Source organism: Balaenoptera ricei, chromosome 1 (assembly GCF_028023285.1).
Source record: "Balaenoptera ricei isolate mBalRic1 chromosome 1, mBalRic1.hap2, whole genome shotgun sequence".
NCBI lineage: Eukaryota > Metazoa > Chordata > Mammalia > Artiodactyla > Balaenopteridae > Balaenoptera > Balaenoptera ricei.
In genome coordinates this window covers 71,547,402-71,560,300 of record NC_082639.1, presented here as the reverse complement: position 1 = coordinate 71,560,300, position 12,899 = coordinate 71,547,402, and the positions used below count along the sequence as shown (strand labels likewise).

At 31.2% G+C, this 12,899-nt stretch overlaps 1 protein-coding gene across 9 annotated transcripts in view; it reads right to left on the bottom strand.

Annotated features, from left to right (window-relative positions):
- Positions 1–12,899, bottom strand: part of ADGRL2 (adhesion G protein-coupled receptor L2) — a 212,078-nt gene that overhangs the window by 10,032 nt on the left and 189,147 nt on the right. For all 9 annotated transcript variants that reach the window (XM_059925141.1, XM_059925150.1, XM_059925126.1 and 6 more), the window contains exons 14-17: positions 11,829–12,049; positions 10,485–10,551; positions 2,589–2,680; positions 583–751 (exon numbers count right to left, since the gene is read on the bottom strand). In XM_059925141.1, the coding sequence (XP_059781124.1) occupies positions 583–751; positions 2,589–2,680; positions 10,485–10,551; positions 11,829–12,049 (549 nt within the window). The remainder of the gene's footprint in view (positions 1–582; positions 752–2,588; positions 2,681–10,484; positions 10,552–11,828; positions 12,050–12,899) is intronic.

The following is a 12,899-nucleotide window of genomic DNA, read 5'->3' as shown; positions in this document are numbered from 1 at the left end:
TCTTAGGTTTAACATCTTCTTGTAATAGATTAAAATTTTTCACCTTCAACTTTAATTTTTGAATCAGTTTTGCTGACTCCACTTAACATTAAATCAGGACAAAATAATAAGATGTGAGATATGAAATTGCTGGGTTTTAAGATCTTTCAAAATTACTCAAAAGACAACATTGATATTCATTTTTTTGTATATCTTGTGCTTTTAAAATTTAGACCATTTATCCTTATACTCAATTTTGTTTTTAACCACTGCATTCCTTTTACTGAGCAAAGAACAAGATTATTTAACTTTTTATTTTTCTTGTATACCCTTTGCACAAAGCATTTTTGTAGACTCCAAAGAAGAAATCTTAACGTAAGTATCTAGTTTATAATATTCCCAAATTGACATTCAAGAGATGATTGGTATTGACACATTTTACATGTGAAGCCTGAGCTTCCTGACTTTCATTACAATTAATTTATGATTAAAATATAATGCTATTAATAATATTCCAGTTGTAACTTAAAACCTTCCCTATTATATGCATTATTTTCAAATCAAAGAACAAGTTAAGCAGAGCCTCTAAGTGTTTTCACTTACTTTCTTTTGGAGAGCACAGTGAAAGATGAAAATGAACACTCCCTGGAAAGCATTAAAGATGGTGAAGAGATAAGCCATCACAATAGTCTCCTCATTAATAAAAAGCAACCCAAATGACCAGGTTAGGCCAAGAAGACACAGAAGAGCGAAAGCACCAAGCACCCAAGACCTGAAAAAATAAAGTGCATTTCATTAACAGGTTCAATGAGAGAACAACACACATCACACTTAAATATTAACATATCAGTAGTAGCAGTTGACTTTATGTTCACATTCAAATTCAACAGCATTTTGGCTTTAACCTTTCATTGATTAAAGAAAGAACAATAGCATTTAGTACTGCAGTCTCCAGTGAAAACAGCAACAGCAGGTATGACCTTTTCTTACTCAGAATAAACAAGGTATGAAAACTATATTAAAATACAAGGTGTAAAACATCCCCCGTGACTTTATTGTCTTTTATGTGCATTTTGGTAAAAGAAATTAAGGAGTCCTTAATTAGTTTACTCCTATATTTTTATTCCTGTGGTGCACTCAAGACACTGAATAATGTGACACATACAGAAAGGTTAAATGGCAGATAATCACTTAACACCTAAACTTCAGATTCTAAGAAACTAATCTTAGGTGAACCTAAGGTTTTATAACTGAAGCATGAAGAAGCCTAGCTGAAATGAGACAAAAACATGAGAACAACTTCAAAATAAAATAATGTGGGAGAGATTTCATCATGAATAGCTTAAGGAGAAAGGAACTGTAGAAAATAGGACGGAATGAGAGGATTTAAAGTCAGTGCATTCCATGTCTAACTAATGATCTTACTTGATAAATGGCTTATTATCTTCATAGCTAGAAAGCATTATAAGCAGAAAAGAGAAACAAAATTATTAGACAGAATTAATAGAAAGTAATAAGAAAGCATTTATATATTTTATAAAATTAGTCAAAATTAAGAAAGTCAAAATGCAGAAGCAAGCAATTAAAAAATAAAGGCATATTATAGTTTAAAATATTCTAGCAAATAAGATATTCCAAAATAATTATAAAAATTAAGGGCAATTCATGATATTGATGGATTTGTAAAAAATATAAATCATGCCATAAATTTGTTAATGTAGGGTTCTACCTTACCCAGGTAAGTCCGTATTATAGTAGCCATCACAAACACGGTAATTACTGGTGTAGATGAGAAGACAGAAAGAGGAAAAGGAAGAAAAGAGAGAGATGCTAAAGATTAGCTCTCTCTCTTACCATGCAACATGCAATGAAACTGGCACTAACCTATCTAAAACTTTATCTAATTTAAAAAAAATTACCCTTACTATAGATCTGCCATTTTTAACATTAAAAATATTTTCCATATCCCATTATAACCAACTTGAACAATACCTCCTCAAATTTTAAGTTAACTCTCATTTAAAAAAATTACTCTGAAAATGCTTTTATAAGATGACTTAATGAATCAACAGCTATCAATTTTTTGTTAATTAGATAACATTTTTTCCATCGATAGGATATTGCAGTTTTTTTCAACATTGAAATAAAGTAAACATTTATTTAATTATCATGAAAACAACAGACAATCTCCAAGTTAACAATAGTAATGGAGTAAATTCTCTTAGGAAAACAGGATTAGAAGTAGAAACTGCTCAGAATCCTTAATAAATCAAAAAGTCATTTAACAAAACAAACTTAATATAATCGTATCAGTCATGCAAACAGGAACATCATATTGAATTGCATTTTAAATTCAAATGAAATTGCTACAGTGATATGGAATTTCCACAACGCCACTGAAACAATTTCCTGGCTTTAGATCAAGACAGAAATTATTACCTAATTTTTGACCAATGTCTGTGACATGGTAACAGTGAGACTCAACCTTGATCAGTAAAACTTCATTCTGAATAATTTCTACAGGTGAAAGATGGTATTCATGTATTCCCTGTGGAGAATACCTTTCACTTAGTTTGTCAAGCAGTAAAATTAAAATACGAAATACTTACTTAATGTTTTCCAACCTGCTAGAATCTGGTTTCAATGTGTTTGAGTGCTTCACCATTTTGCACAATGTGATCACCAGGAAGATAATATTTAGCTGTTACAACAAATAAAGAATTAGATCACTCACTACGACAAACAGTAAAAATTAATACATTTTTGCCAATATATTTAATGGGTTAATGCAGTTAAATATGAATAACACGAGTATATGGTATTCACTGATTCAATTCTAGTTTATTTATGCAATGATCAAGTTGAGTCTAAATAAAAAAATTCTCTGGCTATGTATGATCGATTTTTTAATAGATCATTTGACATGAAATTGAAACCTCATTAAATCAGTATCATGTGGTGACGATTAAATAAATTAGACAGCCTAAATTAGTTTCTTTAGCTAGAAGTACTCCAGGGCCTAAAAACCATCTAATGAAAACATAGAAGTGAATTCCTTAGAAGGGGCATTTACATCATGCAGCTTATAATGGAAAGATCCCTGAATTTGGGACCCTAAGACTTAGTTGAGAGTCTAGTTCTTGATTTTGACTGATTAAATGATGAAAAATAACATTTGCATACTCTTTTTGTAAGGTAATGGTGAAGATCAAATGAGATAAAATATATGAAAAATGTTAGCTGGTTAAAGTAAGATAAAATTTAAAATATATAAATGTATTTGCTATTTAAGTGTTAAAGACCATCATTTCTTTCTTCCTGATGTCTCTATACTGTATGGAAGTAGGTAAATTCCAAAGGCTGTTTTGAGTCCCTCTAAACACTCAGTTGTACAAAGAATGTAGGTGCAACAAATGCCAACTGGGGAAGATAGAACCTGACATGGAAGGACAGTCTGGCAGGTCAACTCGAGAGAACTCAGAAGAAAAGAGTTGCTTTGACTGAGGAAAGTTAAAGGTTTGTAATTTGCATTTGCATCTACGGAAGCCTGGCAGAATGCTGGATGGAATGAAGGCAGTTCCATTTTTATGCTCTAAAAATAAAACTATGCTAAATTGCTCCTGGATTTTTTGACATTTTATTTACTTCAGATTATTACTTTAAAAAAGACAAAATGAAGTTATTTTGTGAGGATTAAGTGATTTAGTGAAGGCACAAAGGGTATATTCAGAAAAGGACCCGTTTATATGTAGAGACGAAAGCAATTCCTTGGTAGTAAACAATCGACATAACTTTGTTACAGTAACGTGATTATTTTTACTGAGTCACAATACCATCTGATAAAATGATAACATTATTTTACTCATTCATCACCACTTCTGATTTTATAACTAGGAAAAATGATGTAAGGCAATAAAGAAAATTTCCAAGTCCTTCCTAACGAGTTTAAGGAACAGAGCAAAGGTTTTAAGCTGTCTGTCAGTCATTTTGTCTACTGTGCCTTGTTATTTCTCTTAGATGTAGAATTTCCTCTTAAGGACTAAAATAGGCATAATTTGCAAGTGCTGGCAGACAGCATTCCATTAATTACTTGAGGACAAAAGAAGCTCTTTGCTTAAAAAAGTACTTAAAAATTAATTTCTTAAAATACTTGTCTAGAGAAAAAGTAAATAAATTGGTAAAAAAAAATGTCTAGCTTTATATTCTGAAGATTATAAAGTCCAGTTGGTCATACATAAATAAAGGCTTACATTTTCAGGAATATTACAATATGATTCATTTCATTCAACAAATATTTATTGACCTTACTGCTCCACACAAGAATGTGCTTATTGTATAGGGATAAGACACAAATTTTTGCCTTTGAGAAATTAGGGAGATCTTTGTGATAGTAAAATGAATACTTAATTTGATTTTAAAGAAGCATGGTACAGTTTATCTCTAATTTTTTTAAAGGCAAAATCAGTAGTGCTTTTACTTTTTATTTTATATAACAGTAAGCCTTAACTAGGACAATAGGAATGGTTAAAAACAAGTACTCCAAATAATCCTAAAAACAAACCAACCAACCAAAATCCATATAAGGAAACAAAGTAGTTACAACTCTTAGGTAAGAATGGCTGCCTTAACAGATACATAATCAAAATCTTTTAAACCTCCTGACCCTTCTTTTTGAATGTCCTGATAAAACTGTTCATTTCTTTTATTACAAACTTCCAGACCTAGGGTTGCCCTCTACCCCAACACCTTTTGTTAAATAATTTTCTGAAGCACAAAAGGGCCACAATTTGGAGCTCATTATTTTCTAAGCATATTACTTATCCCCTCAGGAATAAAATAATAGTAGTGGTAGTAGTACCTTCAAGGAAAGAAAAAAAGTTATTACCCACCACAATGTCTAAACCACAAGGAAAGTAAAGAATGTGAATGTGAAAAAAATGTGGATGTATCAAGTATTATGCTATAAAAAGAAAATGAGTACAAAATGTGAACTCGTGGGGGTTACATCCATCCAAACATATTTTTCAATGAAGAAAAACCAGGCCCCCCCCAAAAAATCAGTTATTTAAGAACTAGCTCATTTTCCAATAAAATTGAAATGAAAATGAAGTGTACCTATGTAAAAATAGAATTAAAGCTTAAATATGATACAAAGACATTTGTTTCTTGTTAAGACAGAACTAACCAACTTGAAAATGCCACAGAAAACATATTTCATTTAATCTTTAAAAAACAGACTGTTAGATGCATCTCTCCTCACACTACTGAAGTTTTTAATGTTATACATGTGTTCAGTGTTTCTTCCTAGCTACAAAGATAATACAGTCAAAAGACATAAAGTTCAGAAAATTACAGGGAAAAAAAATACCCCGCCCACAACGTATAATCCTATCTCCAGAGGTAGTAGGTAGCACTTGGATAACCATTTTACAAATCTGTGATGTTAATTATCTTGCCAAAGACTACTTAGGTACTATAATGTCAATGCTGAGATTCAATATACTGTCTTCTGGCTCCATGGCCCAGTCTTGTCAACAAAATTAACCAGTTTATTCTGGTTGAGAAAATTAGGAGTCTTCTAACAAACCAAAGATATACTAGTTTTGTATTTTTTAAAAAAAGGTTCCACTTCTATAAAGAGTAATCTAATTTACCACTCAATCAGAGATGACCAATGAGTTGAAGATATAATATTAAATTAATTAATACATAGAGCACACTATAAAAGAAATCCTAAATGACATACGAAGGTGTGCTCTTCAGATGATTTCCACTTGATGGGCTTGCCATAATAACCAATTCTCCATTTCCTTTGCAAAACGCTACCATCCCATAATCAGCAAGTAGCTAAAACATCCACACACTTCTATTCCCACTAGCCAAATTGTACTTTGAACAGTTATTTGTGTTTTCTTAATCCTGTCTGTGCTAGTTATATTCATACACAGCTAAACATCACACAAACCCATAAAACCCGAGTGGGGAAAGAAAGCTATTGTTTCTAGCATATTTAAAATCAAATGTTTCAAGAAGATGTTTGAAAAGTGAGTCTCTTTAAAAACAACTTAAAATCCTAGAAAAATAATCATAAAACCACAGAAGGACTCTTGCAGTCAGATTGTTTCACAGGTGTCTGAATTCTCCAATTTACAGAAACTGAAAATAAAAATTTACCCAACACACTAATGGTTAAGTTGCCAAGAAATTTAGTTAAACCCAACACTAATTTAGTCTTTGAAATACGACGACGATATATAATTACTGAGGCAATGGTATCTTTAATAGGAGAAAATAACATCATTGTAAGACAAAGTAATTATGAAAAAAGGCATGCAAGACTTATTGTGAATCACAGCGTAAGAGCAAAAACTGCTAAGCGTGAGATATTTTTCTTTTCCTCAACTCCACATTAAAAAAATTTACCGAAAAAATGTCTATTATTTAGGTATTGAACATTTTAATACATTGCCACCAAAATATATGTGAGTGAAATATTTTCTGGAATTAAATAGAACACTTACTGAAGTGTTAACAAATTCTTTAAACTGTGGTTTTAAAGTTCTCTGATTTTCTCCAGTGTCTAAAAATGTAAATGCTAATTTTTAGTTTCATGGATAAATACCGTTCCTATGATCTTTTTCAGGAGGCAATACACTCTAATAAGAGTTATAATTTTGTATAATAAAACATTTCAATAGATTTTCTTCTTTTCTCTTCTACTCTTATTATCTTAAAATGTAACTATGGGAATCAGAACAAGAAATAGAGGGGGCAAAAAAAAAATCTTTGATAAAATCTATTGTCCAAAATAGTCACCTGAAGACTGAAAACCTTAGTTTCAAATGATGTACTGAGTTCTTTCTTCTTATCGTTTTCCCTATGACATAAATGGCTCTTTCTAGCCATATACTTCTGTGCTTCTTTTTTTGTTCTGGTTAAAGTAAGCAATTTCTTTCTCCTCACTTTTATTTCTTCCCAATTTATTTTTCTGCATTTGGTATGCATTTAAAAAATAAAGAAATCACAACCATCAATGCAGAATTCTCCCTATTTCTCACTGGAAGGCAGGCAAAAAGGGTGAGAAGAATTGTCTCCACCACCCAACTGCTGTTATTTTCCCTTCAATTCCAATGCAGCCATTTTTTGCCCTCTTGTTTTTTGTTTTTTCTTTCCAACATAAATGTTACTAAATTTAAACAGAGTATTTTGGGATAGGTTGAAAGGTGCTATGCATCAATGAGAAAGGAAAAAGATGGAGTTACAGCTATGTACCTAAAGATTGTCTACAGCTGGTATATATGTCATTAATCATTCATGTAGAAGCCTCTAGTAAGTACAAGTTAATAGGATTGTGTTACATGTTGTATGTCAACTCACCAGCCTAAATGCCTATACTGAAGATTAAGTTTGAAGAGGCAACTCATCCAGGAATTAATCAGATTTTAACTCTTGTGTGTGTGTGTGTGTGTGTGTGTGTGTGTGCACAGGTAAATAGGTAGATGGGTACCTCTTAATAGAATTCTATGTGAAAGAGTGAGACCAAATTAAAAAGAAAATAATTTTCCTATTCGGCTAAAAAGAGTTAAATCACTAAATGGGGCATTCTTTCTCTTTCAATAACAAATAATACTCTTCTATCTATCCCCAAAAATAATTTCATAAATTACTGTTTAAATAATCTGCCAGTGTAAGTTGCTGATAAAATTCATCACTACTTGATGACATGGCTTAGCTAATCCTCACCCATATTGATGAACATGAAAATACAAAGAGTTTAAAGAAAGAAAAAGGTACCATAGATTATAGGAGTGCGCAGTTTGTTTTTTAGTAATCGACCTGCTCAATTGAATCATATCCATTTGAGCTTAGCAGCTTAAAATTCATTCCAAAGCTTGCCGTCCTGACATGGATATGATAAGACAGAAGAACAGAAACACCACTCTGAAGTAACCTAACTGAACTGCACATGTTCTGACCCTTTTTGTCCTCCCTAGAGCTTTTGCTACCTGGCAAATGCAACTCTAAAACTGCACTTGTATCTCCAGATCTTTGCTGTTAGCCAAGCAGAAAGCTATTTCTCCCTGGGACTAGCGGCCAGAGAGGTGTTCTCTGAGGAAGACTTCTAAGTGAGTGTGTGAGCTGAACTCTTACTGAACTGAATTAATTATTAACGATGCAGATGGAGCTGTCCAAATGATAAGAACAGCTCCTGACGTGTCATGATCCAAGCTTTCATTAAACCATTTCAGGCATACTAATGGTTTCCCACTGCTCATTACTTACAAGCACTTTTCTCATAGATATAATAACTCTAGTGCCTGTAGGCAAGACATTCTATAGAAATACAGAAGTAGGAAGTTTTATCTTCCATAACATGTTTTTTTCCTTCACTGAAAATTATTTAAAATGTACACTTATTTAATACTACTAAGTTATATGATTTCAATTCAGAAAAGCTGGAAATGCAAAACTATGCTTTCTAGGAATATCAATAGGTACTTTTTGTTACTCCTTAAAAGGACAGTATACAATATAATTTATATTGTATAAATTTTTAAACTGTGTCTGAACTGACTTTTAAATGACCTGTATCACCATAAGGATATATACAGGTAAATATATTAATACTCAACAAACATGTGCTGTACAATCATATATCTCACTTTAGGTTACATTTGAGATAATGTTTTACACTTCAATATCGCTCTGTCTTTCTGTGTCGGGACGATTAGAGGGCAAAGCAATTGCAGGAGAAGAATTACTCCCAGGATCTGTACTGTGATTGCTACCTGCTGTTTTGTTTTGTTTTGTTTTGTTTTTAAGTTGGGAACACCAAAGCCCTTCACACCTCAACGTAAATGACTTGGTAAAGGATAATAATGACAAGACTAAAAAATAATGGTAGGCTCTTGCTATAAAAGGGCAATATAATAAAACATCCTTTACCTCTTTTCTTACTGGAAGCTGAGTATATATGAACATTAACTCCTTTCGCCCAGTGAAATGTTTTTTAATACTCTAAAGTCAGTATTTATCTTCAGAGATAGAAAATAAACAAAACTGCAGTAGGACAGAAGTATAGATCAAATATCCCTAAAATGATTTTTACAATTTTCAAAGTATCAGTATGTTCGGCCAAAGGGTCAGGGGAAAAAAAAAAAAGCTTGAGTCTTTAAGGATCATACCCCTTTCATGTCAGCTGTTTGTCATTTAATTCAAGATAGGCTTAGGCTGTGTCAGCATAAGTAAACCGAGAACAAAAACTGGGACAATCATCTGGATTGAATAATTCTGATGAGAAATCAGCTAGGAACACTTGAGAGTGTTTTACTGGTTCGATTCATACAGGCATTCATCTCAAATTTTCATTTTGCTTTCATAAGTAATTGTATAAAAGAATTCATTTTAGTGACAAAAGTATATATACTTGAAGTAGTTTTAAGTTTCCTTGAACTACTAAAATTTTTTAATTTTATTGAAATACTAGTAACTATAATTGTAATACTATTAACCGTAGAAATATCTTAATAAGCTTACTTGTGTCACCTTTTTAAAAGAAAAAACAACCTTAATAGGAATAAACAGTTATAGGCAATATATAAACTTGATTGTTTCATTTTCAATCTTCTAATGGTCAGTAACACTTATTTGTAACAGCATGATGCTAAAACTGAGTGAAAAGTTTTAAATCCAAATATTTTAGCTTTTTAAAAAAATTTCAACTATATTTCAAATATTTGACTAGTGATAATTTAAGTTAAAAAATACCTTAATGTCATTATACTTAAGTTGTATCAGGTTTATTTTAAAATAAAATTTCTTAGAAACCAATATTTTTATTTGGTATTTTAAGTCTTAGAAAAGTAATTTTATTTCTAATGAGTTTAAAATTTATTTAATATTTATTTATTACGCTAAGCTTAAAAAAACCTTTTTTGTGCCCTAAAAAGAATTTAGGGTGTGGACATTTATTTAAAAGTACTAACTTACTATATGGAAATGAAGATAAATATTAAGCTAATGTTCTTTCACTTCCATAAAACATTCAATTCATAAATGCTACACAGGCTCGGTGCAGAGCTAATACTATAGATTTTAAAGATATAACTTCCTGAACTAAACCTCTTAACAAAAAATTCCACTACTCAAAACCAAAATATACTATACATATCAGTTATTCCTTTCTAATTATCAAACTATTTTAAAATCATGCAATCTTAACATAAAGATTAAGACCTGAAATTTTTGCAAATTAAATTACAAATGAGGGAAAAGTATTCCTTAAAGGAAAGAGTGTTTTTAAAAATAGTACTAATTAGCAAGTGTATAAACTCTCAATAATGATATCAAACGTAAAATATACTACATAATTTTATTCTGTAAGCTAGACATGCTTATAAATCTTTGAATGCACAGATAAATTAACAGTAAAACAAATTATCCCCATTTCAATTGTACTGCTAAAGCAGCAAGCTAAAAATGAAGGAAAAATAGAGTCTGCTTACCAGAATAATGAAGGTAACAGGTCCAATGAAACTCCATATGAAATAGTTATCAACATGAAGCCAGCAACTATTATGAAAAGAAAAGAATATTAAGTAGCTTCAATGGATGCTCAACATCACAAGTAAAGCAAAATTTTAAAAATCTAACAAGCAAAAGTATCTTTACACTTACCTTTGAAAATTAATTTATCATGGGCAAGAACAATTTGAATAATTGTACTGTTCTTCATTTTAGGTTTTAAATTTGATAAAGACATACATAATTATGCTTATATGGGGAAAGCAATAACCCCCCCCCACCCCAATCCTGATGGTTAAGACCTCTGACTTTACTAAGAAAAAAGTGAAACTTGGTATTCCAAATTGTCTCATTTTTTTTAAAGTTCTTATCTTCAAAATTTGCCTTTGGATCTATATCTGAGCTAAAATGTTTAACCCTATGGAACATAAGAGATAAAAAAATAAGTGTTCAGATGTAATGTTTGTTGCAAAACAGTATAGCACAAATATAACACCTCAATTGGGAATGGATAAATACTAGAAAAAAAAAATCAAAGCATAGAATTCATACTGTATTAGAGTAAATGATGCATAAACTTATTGAGACAGATTTTACTTAGTGGTTCATTTTTCATATAACATCAAATCCCCAATGAATTTCTTTTATTTGTCTTTCATCATCTGTGTAGTCAAAAAGCTTTCTTTAGTCCAAAGAATCTTTATATAACTAATTTTATCAAAGGAAAAAATAAACAGAATTGGAAAGCAAATTCATGCCTCTAGCAAATAAAATCCTTAGAAACATGGTCTACCTTCTGTCACTTTCCATAAATATATTTTTTAATAAATGAATGACAGTGACTTATTTTAATCCTTTCAAACTGCCTGATAAAATATTATCAAAGTAAAACATATGGGCTGGAATGTGGTACTGTCACAACTCAGAACGAGAGTTACCTAGAGGGTCCGCTGCACAAAGAGAGCTAATGAAACATTAGCTTAAAAACTGAATAGTTAAATCTGTCAGATGCTGTAAGTTCAGAAGAATTTTTACCTAATATCTTTCTAAGGCCAAAAAGTTATTTACTTTTTCAATTTGTTAGAGGTCAACCTTTTGTGTTAAAAAGAAAGTCCATAATTTACAATCTGCGTTGCCAGAGTACAAATCCTCTCAACCTAGAAAATTACAAAAGACTTGATTGTAACTTGTGCATGGCATGCCCATTTTCTTACCAATAAGGCTTTCAGATGCTATTTTAGTCTGTCAGGGACCCTCACTGACAGCTAACAGGCTTTAAAAAGTTATTCACTTGAAAAACATTCAGGTCACTTGCAATTACTTACGCTTTTTCTGTTCCATAGCTCTTATAGTCAATAGCAGCTGAAACGCCAACCACTGTGGCAGGAAACAAGTAACCGGCAACATAGTAATATTTCTTCCTTGAATATTCACTTTCAAAAACTTCAACTAACATCAGATAGAGCTGCACACCTTCTAGGCACATCCAAGCAAAAGCAGCCAGAAAGAAAAAGTGTAGAAGTCCTGCAAATATTGGGCATGCAATCTATAAAGGAAAGAAGCAAAAAACACAAGAGAACACGGGAATATAAACAGCTCACTCTGAAACTAAACAATATTCACCGATAGTACTCACTACTGTCTTTAAGATACACCAGTATTTAGAGAAACTTACTGCTTCTTAAAAAATTTTTTTTTCCATAAATGAAAATACTGCCAAATTTGGCTTAATGCTTATGGAGTGTAATGCTAGGTGTGCTAGAAATATCATCATTGTAAGACATTATTATTTACAGCAAAAGTAAGTGCAAATAAGAAACATATTAATTTCTCTTCCAGAACTATTCATTTTTAAATCTGAATATTCTACTTGTAGATAAGTTGCTTTCCAAGTCTTTAGAACAGTTGTTTCCAAATATATTATTTCTATTTTTTTCTATTACAGAATTTTTAAAAATTTGCTTTAATGATAAATATCCCAGCTCTAATTACTTAACATCATTTTCTTGTTATATGTGGAACAGTCTCAAATTCATCCCAGTGCAGATGAATACAGAGTAAAGCATTAACTAATTATTAAGTTCTCTTTGTGACACTGAGACCTCATGATGGTGAATAAATTGCTCAGAATATGAGGAAATGATCACTGGTTAGAATGACTATGTAAACAAAATGAAAAATTTAAAAATCGGATCTTTTCATTTTAGTATACCCAGCATTCTTCTATTCAAATTACATGTTTTAATAACAACCCAGAAAAATGCAACTGTACCTTAATACAAGAAATGAATTAACTCATAATAATATTACTTAATGATTGGGTTGTGTTTTATTACAAATTATCTTTCAGTATTGCCATGTCAATTATTGTAAGTTACAAGGTCAAATATTAACAG